The sequence below is a fragment of the Myotis daubentonii genome, chromosome 4, assembly GCF_963259705.1.
Source record: "Myotis daubentonii chromosome 4, mMyoDau2.1, whole genome shotgun sequence".
In the NCBI taxonomy this organism is placed as follows: Eukaryota; Metazoa; Chordata; class Mammalia; order Chiroptera; family Vespertilionidae; genus Myotis; species Myotis daubentonii.
Genome location: NC_081843.1, coordinates 73,868,244 through 73,884,302, shown reverse-complemented (window position 1 = coordinate 73,884,302; position 16,059 = coordinate 73,868,244). Strand labels below are relative to the sequence as shown.

The following is a 16,059-nucleotide window of genomic DNA, read 5'->3' as shown; positions in this document are numbered from 1 at the left end:
TCACGGATTCTAGAGATAAATAATAGGAATTTCATAGATAACATAAAAAGGAGAAACACATGCAAGTGACCAACCATAAAGTTGAGGTTTTGTTTTTAAACACTCCTATGAGGCATTTCTGGTGCTCAGCCAGATGTGGGCACCACTGGCCTTCATAAGCATGGAATGGATCACTGAGATATGCAGGGAGGGGCAGCTAATGTGAGCATCCCGTCATATTACATGAGAAATATCTTAGCTATTGTGAATGATGCCTCAGTGAACATAGGTGTACATATATTCTTTACAAATACGTGTCTCCAAATTTTTCAGGTAGGTACCCAAAAGAAAGATTACTGGGTGTAGCTCTATTCATAATTTTCTGCGGAACCTCCAAATAAAAACCACATGATTTCACTCAGATATGAGATATAAAACAAATGACAACAAACAGACAAACAAAACAAACTCATAGATACTGATAACATTATGGAGGTTACAAGAGGGGGTGAGGAGTATTAAAAGGATACAGGGGGTCAAATATATGGTGATGGAAAGAGATTCAACTTTGGTGGTGAGCACACAGCAAAGTATACGATGTCATAGTAAAAAGTTGTACATTTGAAATTTATACAATATTATTAACCAATGTTACTCCAATTAATTTAATTAAAAACAAGAAAAATTACACATTCTGATTGTAATTTTAATACACAATTAAAAACTTTGTGCTTCAGTGGACACTATCAAGAAAGTGAAAGAACCCACAGAATGGAAGAGAAATTTTGCAAATCATGTATCTGATAAGGGTTGTATATCTAGAAAATATAAAGAACCCTACAATTTAATGATAAAAAGACAAAGAAATAATACAACTTTTTAAAATGGACAAAAGATACAAATAGACATTTCTCCAAAGAAGATATATAAGTGACGTGCCAGAGAGACACTTCCACATGCACATGCCTATAAGACTCCATAGGTGATTACCTGAGCCCTCAGTGACATTACACCTTCCAGGCCCATATCTCCATCTGGTTTTCTCCCTCCAGATGTCCCAGAGACCTAAACTTAACACTTCAAAGCCAACCTATTAAAAAATGACACTCATTTTTTTGTTTTTCTCTCCCCATGGTCCTCAGCATCCAACCAGGGGTCAAGTTAGAAAGGTTGCCATTATTTGCTATTTTTATCTCTCTGTCAAACCTAATGCAATTAATCACCAAATCTAAATAATTGTACCTCCTGTCTCTCAGTCCTCACTACTGCTCCCTTAGTTCAAACCACAGCCTCTCTACTGTTGGCAGACGGCAGCCTAACCAGGCTTGCACCTCTGGTCAGACCCCATTGCCTTGTGCTCAGCTGCAGCCCAAGATCTAGCACTTGCTGGCAGTTATTAAATGTTAGTTGAATAAATATCCAAATAAAATGGGAAAGGAAAATAGAATATTAGAAGTTGTGACATGATAGTAAATGGGGTTTAACATTAATATTTAACAAATTAATGGAACAAATATTAGAGATGAAATCTGAAGTGGGTGACGGAATCATAAATAGTAAGCAACCTGAGGAGTCATGAAAAAGCAAATCATGTTGGACAAACGAATTATGGTGAAAACAGCATCAGATATGTTATACATTTGATTTTTTGAATTATCTGTGTCACATTGTATTATAAAAACATACTTGTAAGTTGGGGCAAACTGCCCTAAAGAGACACAAATAATAATGGAAATGGCAGAAAATATGCAAAGAGAAAGTTCCAGGAAATCATTGCCTTTCTGTATGCAAATCCTTAAAACCTATACAATTGATGAAACCATTATATAGTCAGAGTTTTAAGACTAAAATTTTTTATTACTCCCATTTCATTGGTCATGAAAGGGAAAAGGTTCTGTCCCTTTCCCCCATTCCACTTTTGACCTGAGATTATGGGACAAGACTTATCTAAAAGACACAACTCTATACTATATATTGAATTACATGGAGATACTCACCCAAAGCCTATAGCCACCCAGTAGTTTCTGAGTCCCTGATGGGGCCCCACCATAGGCAGAATGTCAGGAGAATAGGTGATAGGACCATTGACAATATTGATGATGTCAGCCTTTTTCAAGACCGGAACCATTTCCATGGCAGCTTCAACATGTTCCATGATCCGGTCCAGATCTGACTCAAAGAGTTCCTTTCCAAACCCTGAAAGGACACACCATTGATCAGGATGGCACAGCTTCATGGACAAGTACTCTAATGTGATTTAAATCTCTGAATTGGGATACACTTCAGGATGGCCTGTTAGGAAGCTTTTCCCTCTTGTTTTAATATATATTTTAATATGGTCTTATTGATTTTAGAGGGAAAAAGAGCTAGAAACATTGATGAGAAAGAGACATCGATCGGCCGCCTCCTACCAAGGATTGAGCCTGCAACCCCGGCATGTGCCCCGACCAGGGATTGGAGAGCTTTTGGTTCATGGGTTGATGCTCAACCAGTGAGCCATGCTGGCCAGGCTCCTCTTTTCTTTTGTAAGTCTAATCTTGACATTCACTGTCAACAGATGGGTAAATACTATATTATTAAGAACAATAATGTTATTTCTTGAAACAATAAGATCATGAAAGTTAACCTTTTTAATTAATAGAAAATTTAAATTTATACATGGTAACAGTTTTCAGTATTTAATCCAATCACAATTTTTAAAAATAAGCAGCAATTATTTGGTTTATTAAGAGAGATCTTTTATCCTTCAGCTAACCATAAAATCTGCTTCATCTGCCCAGGTGAGGGCAAGTGGGAGTTTAGTAAGTCATACCAGGACACTGGGCTAAGTGGAAAACTACTCTGGGATCTAAGATGATGGATTTTAGATCCCTTTTAACTCTCAGCAGGGAAGCAATGGCACAGAGGCCTCTCTCCCTGAGCCCACTCACAGGCATATCCAAGGGCTTGGAGTACAGTCATCTTCCCAGTCCTACAAGGCACTGTGACTGAAGGCAGGGCCACAGATGACCTTCTAAAAAAAATGTGCCCACCAATACTGATGATTTTCCCACACAGCAGCCAGCCAGCTTCTTCCTGTTCCTCCCATGGACTGCATGTTGGGTCAGCGGCCTGGAGACCTACAGATCAGCAGGATTCGACCAAATCCTGTGGGTGCTCAGGGCCAGTGAACAGTCTGGCTCTCCCTCCAACTGCAATTATTTAAACATTTGGTCAACATTTATTTGGAGGAGAGGCTGCCAGCATGGGGCAGAGCCAAGAGGGAGGCTCCCAGATGTCAGATCAGCCCTCCCTCAGGGGTCAGGAGCTACTCTGCTCAGGCTCAAATGTGCACAGCACATTCAGTAAAACTAAAGCCCTCAGGTAACTGGCCCAACTTCTGTTGAAGGTGGTTTAGTGATCACTTGTGACATGGACAGAGGCATTCTTTTAGGAACAGTAGGGAGGGATTCAGCCCCTATCTCAAGTAGCTTATCAACGTGTAATTCTAGAAAGTATAAATTCCTCCATTTCACATTATAATTATTGTGTCTCAGTGACATTTTAACTCCTTTTATAAATTAAAACCTGAACTACCTCCTTCATTGACCCAATCTTTACCCCAGCTCTGCAGAAATGTCCCATAAATACCAGAAAAAGGTCCTTTTCCCTTCCAAGCTTGAAAGAGAAACAATAGTGCCTCCTGTTTAGCACAGAGGCCTGAGCCTTTTCCTCATCACCTTATGCAGTAGGTAGGCTTCAGTGTGTAGTCCTGACCTGCCCTGCTCTATGATAGACTCCGAGGTTTTCTTTCTTAGCAGGCTGGATAGCCCAACTCTGATATCTGTCCTGTTTCCAACTGTCAGAGCACAGTAGCAGCTAAATCTGGACACTAGACACAGCAGGAGGGGGAGTGAGGAAAGAGCAGGGATGCAGGAGGTAGGTGTGGGCAGGTAAAAATTACCTAGAGCCTTCCAAAGCAGTGGGGAGCATGTTTCTTCAGCTTCTCCACCACCAGCTGCCTCTTCTCTCTTTCCTTACTCCCTGCTGTGATTATTCAAATGGAGAAGAGAACAGAGGTTACCTCAAACCCCTCACCCTCAATATCCCAGGTATCCAATAGTCTAGTGTTATGTCATCATCTTATTCTGTGGCCAGCCCCCAGCCACAGGAAAGATAAAACATACATGCCTGCTATGCACACACTTCCATTTGCTACACTAACCTGAAGGGACTCCACTGGTGACCCATGAGTCCTGGACTTTCATTTTCTCCTGACTTTCATATGGACCAAACAAGAGCCCATCCCTTTCCTGCCGGAGGTAGTAAGAGCCTTCCAGGTCCCGGAGCACAGGGAGTTCTTTTTTCAAAGCTTTTACTTCAGGGATAGTCGAAGTAACAACATATTGATGCTGAACCGGAATGAGAGGATGTTCTAGTCCAACCATTTTACCAACTTCACGAGCCCAAAATCCTGAAATAAAAAGTCATTTTTAAATGTCACCACATCTGACACTGATCTAAGATGATGGGTTTTAGACCCCTTTTAACTCTCAGCAAGGAAGGAATGGCACAGAGGCCTCTCTCCCTGAGCCCGCTCACAGGCATATCCAAGGGCTTGGAGTGCAGTCATCTTCCCAGTCCTACAAGGCACTGTGACTGAAGGCAGGGCCACAGATGACCTTCTAAAAAAAATGTGTCTACCAATACTGATGATTTTCCCACACAGCAGCCAGCCAGCTTCTTCCTGTTCCTCCCATGGACTGCATGTTGGGTCAGTGGCCTGGAGACCTACAGATCAGCAGGATTCGACCAAATCCTGTGGGTGCTCAGGGCCAGTGAACAGTCTGGCTCTCCCTTCAATTGCAATTATTTAAACATTTGTTCAACATTTATTTGGAAGAGAGGCTGCCAGCATAAAATAGTTAGAAGAATTCAGTACTCATGGCAAAGTCTAAAGAATGTCATAATGATCTTTTATTTGTCATTGAAAAATTGAATGGGGAAAGAGAAGACAAGACAATATTGTACATTGCCCAGGGTTTTGAAGATAATTCTGAAATCTAAGAAAACTCTATTCCTGAAAAAGTATTTTGCCCACAAGCAAAGGTGGGCAGAAAAAATGCACAAAAAATATATTTGAAGGGAAAAAAATAAATAATCCGAATATATAAAAAGTACCAATGTTGGTAAGAAAGACAGTAATGAGCTGACTGATTCTGCAGAACAGGGATGATCAGGCATGGAAGAGGCCCCGTGTGGATGTGACCAACATAAAACATCATAACCATGAATAAAGCCCTGCAGGTCAGTTCCCTCTGTTCCCCGGGTCCTCCTTTCCCCAAACTGTGGATGCCTAAAATTCCACAAATACAGAATTGTTCTGTTACTTTAAAATTTGAAAGAGTATATACTTAGGGAGAGGTAAAATTAAGTTTTCTCTGTTATTTTAAAAGTCTAATTTGAATATGTTTGTAAGATCTTTCCTTTTCAAAGAAAGGGCAGGAAGGCACCAGGAATCCAGAGCAGGAGGGAAGAGGTACCACAGCCAAGGGGAGTGGGCTTATAAACAGTGGAGATTCCCACAAGCAATGTTTCTCACTTACAGTGCACATGGGGGCTGTCCTATTAGTGGGAACAAATGCGATATTTTTTTTCCTTTGCAAAACATGGAACCAGATAATTTATGGATGAAAGGAGCCTTGATTATCCCCCCTCTCAACCCTCAGGGTGACTCCTCAGTTTACAGATGTGGACCTAAAGTGCAGAGAAGAAAACAGACCTGCCCAAGGTCACAAGGGGACACCCCCACACCCTGGAATGATCCCATCTTACTGTTTTTCTTGCTACAGAAAGACTTTATTTAAAAAATCCAAGACTCCTTCACGTGTAGAAAGGTATTTTAGAATCTAAAATGCTAATAATGATTATTCCTCAGGGATCTGGTGCTGCCTTACTCACCAATGAATCATTTGGGGGGGCGGGGAAAAGGGCTCTATGCTCTTGTTTGTTTCATAATTTTGAGTACTCATTCAAATGATTAGGGGATTTTATTTAAGTTATTTATCTAGGGGTTTCACTTTCTAAATTTGTAACCACTTTTATTTCTGCTTTTTTCAGAATCTAATAAGGATTTCTGAAGTCATTATCAAGTCCAGAGCTAAACACAGAATCATCAGTTATGAGTCAGTCTAGGAACCCAGATTATGCACTTTTACATGCAAATATTTATTTCTATTTAACCATCTAAATATCACTCTTGTGTTCTGTTGTTATATTTTGGGCTAACGCTAAGTTGGTTACACTTGAATAATAGCCCCAGAAAGGGGTATCCATATGTAAACCAGAAATCTTACTTGTGGGCATTAAAGCTGTTTATAGTCTTTAAATAATTTAGAAACTTAATTTATTTGTGCTGACAGGAATATGTAAATAATCAATGTCAGGATTTAGTAGGAAAATACAATAAAGTCACATATTCTAGTTACATGCATTAGAGAAGTTTTAAAATATAAAAAGTCCAAATATTTAGTTAGTAATCCAAAGCACAGCAATTTCCTCAATATATTTGTTCAATTAAAAACATAAATTGAATAAAATAAATTCTGTCCTATTCAAACATATTTATAATTTCTGAGTCTAGTTGTTGCTTGCTTATTAATGCACTTCATCATTAAAATAAAGTGGAAACATATGCTTAAATATCATATATTACTTGAAACCCCATGGAAAAGTCTATGCTTTTTATCCTATGGGGTGGTGTTTGTTGGCATTGTCCCCTCTACATGTCAATCAATTTAACCAAAATCTAGCCAGGATTACACTTCAACCCCTGCTAGATCACCCATCCAACAAGTGCAAAGGGAAGAGAGACAAATGCGGAGGGATCACCTAAAAAATATGCCATTATCAACTGAAAACCACTGAAGAGTTAATAAAAAATGAACTTTGGAAATAGCTTCCATTTTAAAAAATTCAGTGACTGATATAAATGGAACTAAAATGAAGGGTACAGGTTGTGGACAAGTTTCCTGGTTCTAGTGTCTATACTGGCACTGATGGTTTATACAGTGACATTCACTGACGCAGAGTATCAGGCAAAATTAGGCAATTCTTTTTGGCTGAACACTGGGCTTTAGTTGGCATGATCCAATCACATTTCTGAATCATCATGTCAGGAAAATTCTTAAGTAAAGTTTAAAAGGTTATGTCAGGCTCATGAATGTGAATACTAGAATTTGATTATAAGTGTGAAGAAAGAGTGGACATAAGAAAGGAAAAAGGAGCATAATTTGGCAAAACATGACCTGGAGCAAAACAATGGAGCATGGAGAAGAATATCAAGTTTCGATAGGTAACCAAGGACAGAGTGGTAGCTCCACCGAGAGCACAGTGATGAAGGGAGGGCTTTGTAGCTTAGAAACAAACAAAATGTTTACCTTGGGAGCATCACAGTGTTTTAAAACAACGTTCATAGTACAAACCATTACTTTATGGTATAATACCTTATTTATTTGCCACTTAAAGAACCTCACTAATTTTAAAAAATGATATGACACTTACCTGCAGCATTCACAATTCTGTTTGCTCTCACAGATCCCTGTGGTGTTTCAACATCCCATGTTCCATCTGACCTGGGTTTCAGAGAAGTCACTGGTGCAGGATATTTTAAAAGGGCACCATATTTCCTAGCCCCAGCAGCCAGGGCCATAGTGAGAGAGTAAGGATCAATATGACCATCGCCAGGATTATACAATCCAGCTAAAATCTAAATCAATCATAAAAAAATCAATATTCAAATGAGTATGTACTCATTATTTGGTGTAACTATATCTGCCAGCAAATGTTTAAAAAATTGGATTTGAAAAATGCATTGAGGCATCAGATTCATCAGTCATTTTCCTGTATCAAAGCTCAGACTTAGGCAGGACGTACACTGAGAGTTAAGTAGACAGGCTGAGAGAGCCTTGCAATTGTCTTCAATACCCATCCTCTCCTCCCCCCTCATAGAAATAAAAATGGTATGTTTATTAAGATACATGGTTGCTAAGAACAGTTTCCAATAGTTGGCAGCTATAAGCTCCAGTTGATAGATAAAACTATTGCTAAGTTCTGGTCAATGAAATGCAAATGAAAGTGTCATGTGGCAACTCCCATAAACCATTATAAAAAGACAACTGGCATATGTCCTTTGTCTCTCCCTTCTTCTTTGCCCCTTCCTTCATCTCCCAGTCTGGAATGCAGACAGGATGGCTGGAGTTCTAGCTGCCACTTAGAATAAGAACAGAAGAATCACACCCTAGGAATGACAGAGCAATGATTTGGAAGATGACTGGGTCCCTGAAGTCTTCATGGAAAACAGCTAGCATTCAAATTCAGACTAAGTAGAAGAGAAATAAACTTCTATCTTGTTTAAATATTATTGGCTTCTGTCATTTGTAGTAAAATCTAATACTAACAGATCAAATATTTATATTTAATTATTTAATACTGTTAGTAAATTCACATGCTAAATATATACCTGGTGTCAGAAAAATATAAACTTAATTCAGTCATTCAACAACTATTTCTTGAATACTACTTTGTGGTAGGGTTTGAGGCTAGTACTATGGGAGAAACAAAGAACAAAACTCAGGTGAAACAGGAGTGAATACGCTGAAGTGGTGTATTTAGGTCTTAGCCATTCAACAAAAATCTATTGTGTACCAAATATGAGCCACGAGATGTCAACTTTTTTGTCTGTGTCTGTTGAGATAAGCATCTGTTTTTGCCTTTTATTTTATTAATGCAGTGCTACATTGATTGATTTTCAGATGTTAAACCAACCCTGTATTCTTGGAATAAATTCCACTTGGTCATGCTGCATAATCCTTTTTATATGTTGCTGAATTAAGTTTGCTAGTATTTTGTTGAGAACTTTTGCATCAATATTCGTAAGGGATATTGATATTTCTTCCCTTGTGATATCTTTGTCTAGTTTTCATGTCACAGCAATACTGGCCTCATAGATGAGTTGGGAAGGGTTCAATTCTCTTTTATTTTGGGAAGAGTTTGTGAAGACTTGGTATTAATTCTTCTTTAAATGTCCGGTAGAATTCACCAGTGAAGCCATTTGGGCCTAGGTATTTCTCTGTGGGAAGTTTTTGATGATTAATCCAATCTCTTGTTATAAGTTTAGAGCAAGAGACTTTCAATTTTAATGGAATTCAAATTACTGTAACCTTTCAAATGTCACATTGGTGTTTTATAATGGGTATATCATCACAGTGATCCTATATCTATTTAATTTGGCATCCTGCCCCAGAGATGGAGAATACTCTTCTGACATGTCTCCATACTTAATGCCCTTGAGAAAAATCTGATGGTGAGAACTTCCAGCAAAGTATTCCAAGATTAACATATACATAGATATAAGCACATCCTCTCTAGGAGCAGTGATGGAATTTCAATGTAGACAATGCAATGCCACACCAGTCTGCCATCACAGTGGCATCACACAACACTATAGACAAGGGAGTGCCAACAGCCTGTAAAGACTCACAAGGGCAAACAACCCCAGCACCCAGATCAATGATACAAACCCTCTGGTATCAGAGATGCTGCAGGAGTCACCAGAGAGAAACATAACCCTCTGCTTCCCTCAACAGTCCTACCCGGTACCTTTAGGTAGTATGTACAAAGGAGTCAGAGAGTTGGGTTCAAATCTCTGCTCAGCTGTTTCCAGCTGGATGAGCTTACCAGGGGTGGGCAAACTTTTTGACTCGAGGGCCACAATGGGTTCTTAAACTGGACCGGAGGGCCGGAACAAAAGCATGGATGGAGTGTTTGTGTGAACTAATATAAATTCAAAGTAAACATCATTACATAAAAGGGTACGGTCTTTTTTTTTTTTTTTAGTTTTATTCATTTCAAACGGGCCGGATCCAGCCCGCGGGCCGTAGTTTGCCCACGGCTGAGCTAGGGGATATTTGTGTAGCAACATAGTAGTACTTCTACACTTGATTTTGTAAAAAATTTTAATAACACAATCTTTCCTGGGATGATATACTTAACATCCCAGGTTATTGTTTTATTTATAGTTCTCAAACAGAATGTTTATGTAAGGAAATCCCCAGATCTGCGGGACACAGGAATAGAAAGGTATCGAATATGTTTCCTCAGTTGTCATAGGTGGAAAACTAAAACCATTTTTCGTTACCTTTTCATCTTTCATTTGGCATACACAGTAGCTCAGCTTGTAACTTACCCAAATTCCAGTATTAATCATTTGATTCTGTCATTTAAAATGTATGTACAAAGTTTTTCTATTTTTAATTAACAACTTCAAATAACTTTTTCTAATCTTAATTCCAGTCAATAAATAGTGAAAATGCCCTTAGGATAAATACCTTGTTCATGTTGAGTAAAGGGAACATCTCTTGAATTTTCTCAGGTTCAATAATATACTGTTCTGTTGCATGCCAGCCAGTCCGCGTCATTTGATATTTAAATTCATCTACCCTTACAGGAGTTGTAGCAATTCTGATACTACCTGGCTGATGGAATCCCACCACCTGTTATAATAATCCCAATAAACACACATCAATAAATCCTTATTTGGCACTGAAACATGATTCTTCTTCAGTACAATGAAAATGCAAATATACAACAAAAGAGATTTACTATCCAGTGAAAGAGATAACTACATAAACGTATTTGGATCTTACAAAGAGACATTCATTCATCAACTATTTACTAAATGCCTACTCTGCGCCAGGCACTATAGTAAGTCCCAGAGATGCTGTTATGAACAAGAGAGGCAAAGACCCTGCTTGTATAGAGCTTACAGGTGAAGCAGAGAGCTAATTGCATAATACAATAACATAAGATAGTGTTAATGTACAGAGTGAAAGAAAATTATGTGGAAAAGAGAAAAACAAAGGATTTGAGGCAGGAATATGAAGAATCAGAATGCTGCAGTGATGAGATTGTGGCTTGAAACAAACCTTCATTTGACATTTAATCGAAGTCCTTCAGCTGGCCAAGCACTCAGCTTGGCCCCGGGGTTACAGAGATAAATGATGCAATCTTTGCCCTCAGGTTGCTCATACTCTGTAGGGAAGACCAAACAGTAAAGCAACAACCACCATAGAGAGATGAGTGTTATAAGAGAGGTATACACCGATATTCTTAGAACCAAGTGCCGTGTGCTCAGCTCGGCCTGACTGGTGGGTGGGCAAAGTCAAGGCCAGCTTCTCAAAGGGGATGACCCCCAGAAAAGATGGAGGGTAAGTGCTGAAATGGGAGCCAGAGGAATGTTGTTTCAGGCAGAGAGCCCAGCACATTCCAGAACTGTAAGTAATTAAGAAGAGCTGAAGCATCTGAGCATAGCAAAGAGCAGCCAGAGCAAATGCTGGAAAGGCAGGCAGGGCTCAGCTGTGCAAGTCCTCCTCCTTTGTCCTCTGTCCTGTGGACCACGTGGAGCCATTTGATGGCTTTGGGCAAGGGAAATGGCATGAGGATTTTAAGTAGACTTCAGTCTTAGCCTATGGATATTCTAAGCCTGCCAGTTTATTTTGAGAATCCTAATAACTATGAGAAGAAATAAAAATAAAAGTGAGGGGCTTTTAGTGAAGTACTTTTCAAAGCCGTGTCACAGTATGCCATGCACCGTTGTCAGGTCCTTTGTCATCCAGTGGCTGAAAGGCTATAATTTCTTAGTTTCTGGATATAGTAACTGACTAAAGATATTTCTGAAAGCTGCTGCTTTGTATTCTTCATTAAAAAAAGCGAGAAGAGTGGGTAATTACATGGGTAATATACTTCAAGAATTCAAACTGATTGGAGAGCAAACTTCAGAGGCTCTTACCTTAAACTCTTATCAGATTTCTCTACCACATTGAACATTTCACATACCCTTGATGCCACTACACACAGCGGTACACGATGATGTCAAAATCCTTCAGAGAGCTTACATATTTCTAAGACACTCACCTAAAAGTCAATTTCAAGTTAAACGCATTTACCTGTCCGGTTTCTTCTTCCAGTTTCTCATAAAGTTTGATGCTATCATAGTGTATTTTCTTCAAGTTTATTCCAGGATGAAAGTAAGTTGTTAAACCTGCCTTAAAAGTGAAGAGGAAAGGACATACTGAAAAAAATTAACATTCTGAAAACGTTGATAGCTTATCTGTTAAGCAGGAACTTATTGCTGGCAAGAAACGGAGCAGCACCAGCCAGCCCCTTGGACTGAGAACACATCAGCCGCAGTTGAGCAAGTCCAGAGCATAAGGCTTGTTACACAGCTGTAAGAACAGTTTGAACAGTAATGTCAGAGCCAGCCGATAAACATATATATTAAGTCCCTAAAAGTTATCAGGAAAAGGGTTGTTTGAAGATTCAGAAATGGGATGATTTGGTAGGAAGTTCAGGAACATATGCCATGAGGCAGAATGTGGGGGGATGGTATACAACGTGAACTCAAACCAGCAAATCATGGGTGTTCCCTTAAGGGGAAGGACTATAGACTAACAGAGTTTTCCTTGACCCAATCCCCACCATTCCCTTGAATGCAGCAGCCCTCCTGTTTCCTTTGAAATTTCCATAGTTCAAGAATTGGAATGTTCCTGGAAATCATAGCCTAGTGATTTGGTGAACAGACTTTTGTCATAGCTTTACTTGTCTGATGAGCACATAGATTGTATCCCACAAATATTTGTTGAATAAATACTAAGTAATAACTCTCAGGAAAAAAATATCTAAATGTTAGCATGCCAAAAACCCTTTTATCAACTCAGATGCAATGTAGTATCCAGATAAAGAATCCCAAGCAATTATATGAAGCAAGTTCTTTTGGTTAAGTGTCTAGGGCCCCAAATTGCAGCTAATGTTACCTAGAAAGTTCATCAAATAAAATCTGTTTAGGAGTATTTATAAGGTTCTTCTATGGTAGCGGTGGACAATTGGTTCTCCGGAACTCAAAAACACCCCATTTAAAGGTTCGTCAATCCTTTCTTATGGACCAGAATCCTTGGGCTTCTATCAAGTACTTGTTCAAGCATTTGGACATATGCACAGCTACTTTTTGTTTGTTTGTTGTTAATCCTCACCTGAGGATATTTTTTTCCCATTGATTTTTAGAGATAATGGAAGGGGGGGGAGTAGGGAGAGAGAGAGAGAGAAACATTAATATGAGAGAGACACATCAACTGGGCCTCTCAACCAGGGCTGGGGATCAAACTCACAACAGATCAAACGTACCTCTTGACTGAGAATTGGACCTGTGACCCTTTGGCTCACGGGGTGATGCTCTAACTACTGAGCCAAACTAGCCAGGTCATACACAGTTACTTTTTTTGGGAAAATCCTGGCCCAGCTTATAAGTTCTCTCATAGTATAGCCCCATTATGATGGAACTAAAAGTTGGGCTCCTTAACTTTCAGTCAAACACTCTACTTTCCTTTTACAGTGGTTCTCAACCTTCTGGCCCTTTAAATACAGTTCCTCATGTTGTGACCCAACCATAAAATTATTTTCATTGCTACTTCATAACTGTAATGTTGCTACTGTTATGAATCGTCATGTAAATATCTGATATGCAGGATGGTCTTAGGCGACCCCTGTGAAAGGGTCGTTCAACTGCCAAAGGGGTCGCGACCCACAGGTTGAGAACTACTGCCTTAGAAGAAAATAAGAATTTATGAATTCTTATGATATAAATAAATAAATAGAAAACCTCTTCTTTATAGTAGACTAACAATAATGAATTAATGAAAAGAATGATGGAGTTAGAAAAATCATCAATTGAGCTAGAGATGCAATCCTATCCATCTCTTTAACCCCCTTTCATGAGCCTTAACAGCCTCAAAAAGCCCACTGACCTATCTCAAGCCATCCTATATCCCAGAGGCTCCAAATCTTTTATCCATGTACTCACACCCAATTAAAAGTTTGAGCATACCCTATAAAATGTGTTCATTTCCTGATTTTCATGTGATGGTATAAATATGTGTCATTAAATTAACAGAGATCATAAAACACAGAAAAACAACTAGAAATGAATTAAATATTTAAATAATTATTTTGTTCGTTGTGTAGAAAAGCTTTGGAATATTAAGTTTATATATTGGCAAGGGCTATGTGATTAATATACTTTATTACTAAAAATATATATTGGGTTAACCTTGGTAACACAGCACTGTGAAGACCTACATCTAGGTTTGTTGTATTTTGAGAATGGTTTGAATGGCTGTGATAGCTGGGAAGCTACCTGCCACTGATAACGAGATCTTCATGGGAGAAGTGCACTCTCTTGTCTGAGCTCTCTGCATCTTGACACCACTTCCTCCATCCCTATCACACCAACATAAGGTTTCCATTGAAGCGTGACTATTAATGTTTCATGTTCTCTTGTTCATCAGTTGTTGTTATAAGCTAATTGGAAGGAATTGCATTTTTATATTTTTAAATAAATGGGTACAAATACCACTGAAACTCTTCATTTGAAAACATTTTAGATGGGTTAAAAAACGTAACTTTTGCATATATGAAAGTTTTTGTAGGTGGTACATATCATTTTGGCCAGAAAAATATAATAATAATGTCAACATTTCTAAACATCCCATTTCAACATTTTCTCTTCCCAACAGGACTGTTTTGGGGGAAAAAAGGCAGAAAAGATAGACTATGTCTTGTGTCCTGTGTCTATTTTTTAGGACACTGTCTTTTTGTAAAAGAAAAACTTTAAGTTTCACAGTCCTTTTAATTATTACAATGATACCAACAAATCTACATATAGTACAACACTCTCAAGGTTAATCCCTCCCTTTTTCATCACCCATTATTTTACTTAAAGCCCTGGTTCTATAAAATGAATCACTAAGGTGATGTCCTACAACACCTCATCTGCAATGTGTCATGACAGACTGAAGACCCAAGAACAAGTGAGGACACTCCCGTTGTAAAGTTCCCACCTCTCTCTGACTCAGTCCCTTGGAATAATACCCAACACATCACCCACATCAAAGGTAAGGGCTAGTTAGGAACACTAGGAAAGCTTAATTTCTTTCTTACATTTTTAGTTGAAAATAAATAGGAAGTTCTAATACTGTCTTTCTACACACCACATGGATCAGCTTTCATCTTTAGTCCTCAGCCCTCCAAACCACCCACTTTCTTACCATCCCCAGGGGCAGCCTCTCCTGGGAACCCCAAGCTCCAAAACTGCTTCTCATTTAATCCTCTCCCCTACCCCCACCCTACAAGAACTGCTCCACATTAGTAGGAGAGTCAGGTGCTGACAAAGCAATCTCATTGAAATTCAGCAAACCCTCAGGATTTGGGGATTTGTGGCTTCATTTTGAATACTCACATGGCAAGCTGTGCCTTCCTGCCTAAGCACCGATTCCTACACTCCCAGACAAGTTTAACCTGAGCACATGTTATACCTCAGTGAGCCTGCCTTTATTTTTTGTATTCTACCCCTTTAACTGGCTCCCTAACCTTCCACATTCTCATATCTGCTGCAAGTATTTCTGTGTTAAAAATTCCTAATACATGGGGTTTCTTTCATGTTACTCCTCAGAGGGAGGCCTCCTTGACTTGCAAAACTGCATAGACTCGGGTTCCCAGGGCAACCCTCTTTTCTTTTCCTTCATTTCTCTGGGGGCCAAGTAGCCTGGCTTCTGCTGCCTGACTCTATCCTGAGCCCACACTGCATGAATCCAATGCTGTAAACCATTGCATAATACTTTGTTCACAACCAGGACAATGCCTTTCCCACCCACTCTGGTATCTCCTTGCTTAAGGGAAATTGTTTTGCACAGTTAACATTTAACTAGAAACTAGCATATTAAAAACTTGGCCCACTTTTCTTAAAAGAACTTAGGTTAAGGGTATGTTGCCTTCTCTTTTTTTAATTCTTGGGATGTCTAAGAAGTAAAATTGCAGGGAATTCAGTTATCTATTCTCTACTGCAGGCCACATCAAATCAATCCTATCTAATAAAAGAGAAACATGGTAATTGGCGTACGACCGCTACCCTTCCCATTGGCTAATCAGCGAGATATGCAAATTAACTGTCAGCCAAGATGGCAGCCAGCAGCCAGGCAGCTTGAAACTAAC

The 16,059-nt window shown here is 39.1% G+C and overlaps 1 protein-coding gene across 2 annotated transcripts in view; it reads right to left on the bottom strand.

Annotated features, from left to right (window-relative positions):
• DMGDH (dimethylglycine dehydrogenase) overlaps nucleotides 1-16,059 on the bottom strand; it is a 54,750-nt gene that overhangs the window by 34,440 nt on the left and 4,251 nt on the right. The window contains exons 3-7 of one of the 2 annotated variants that reach the window (XM_059694244.1): nucleotides 11,964-12,062; nucleotides 10,347-10,511; nucleotides 7,522-7,726; nucleotides 4,184-4,432; nucleotides 1,977-2,175 (exon numbers count right to left, since the gene is read on the bottom strand). In XM_059694244.1, the coding sequence (XP_059550227.1) occupies nucleotides 1,977-2,175; nucleotides 4,184-4,432; nucleotides 7,522-7,726; nucleotides 10,347-10,511; nucleotides 11,964-12,062 (917 nt within the window). Of the gene's footprint in view, nucleotides 1-1,976; nucleotides 2,176-4,183; nucleotides 4,433-7,521; nucleotides 7,727-10,346; nucleotides 10,512-10,943; nucleotides 11,397-11,963; nucleotides 12,063-16,059 lie in introns of those variants that run through there. The other variant, XM_059694245.1, reaches the window with a different exon arrangement.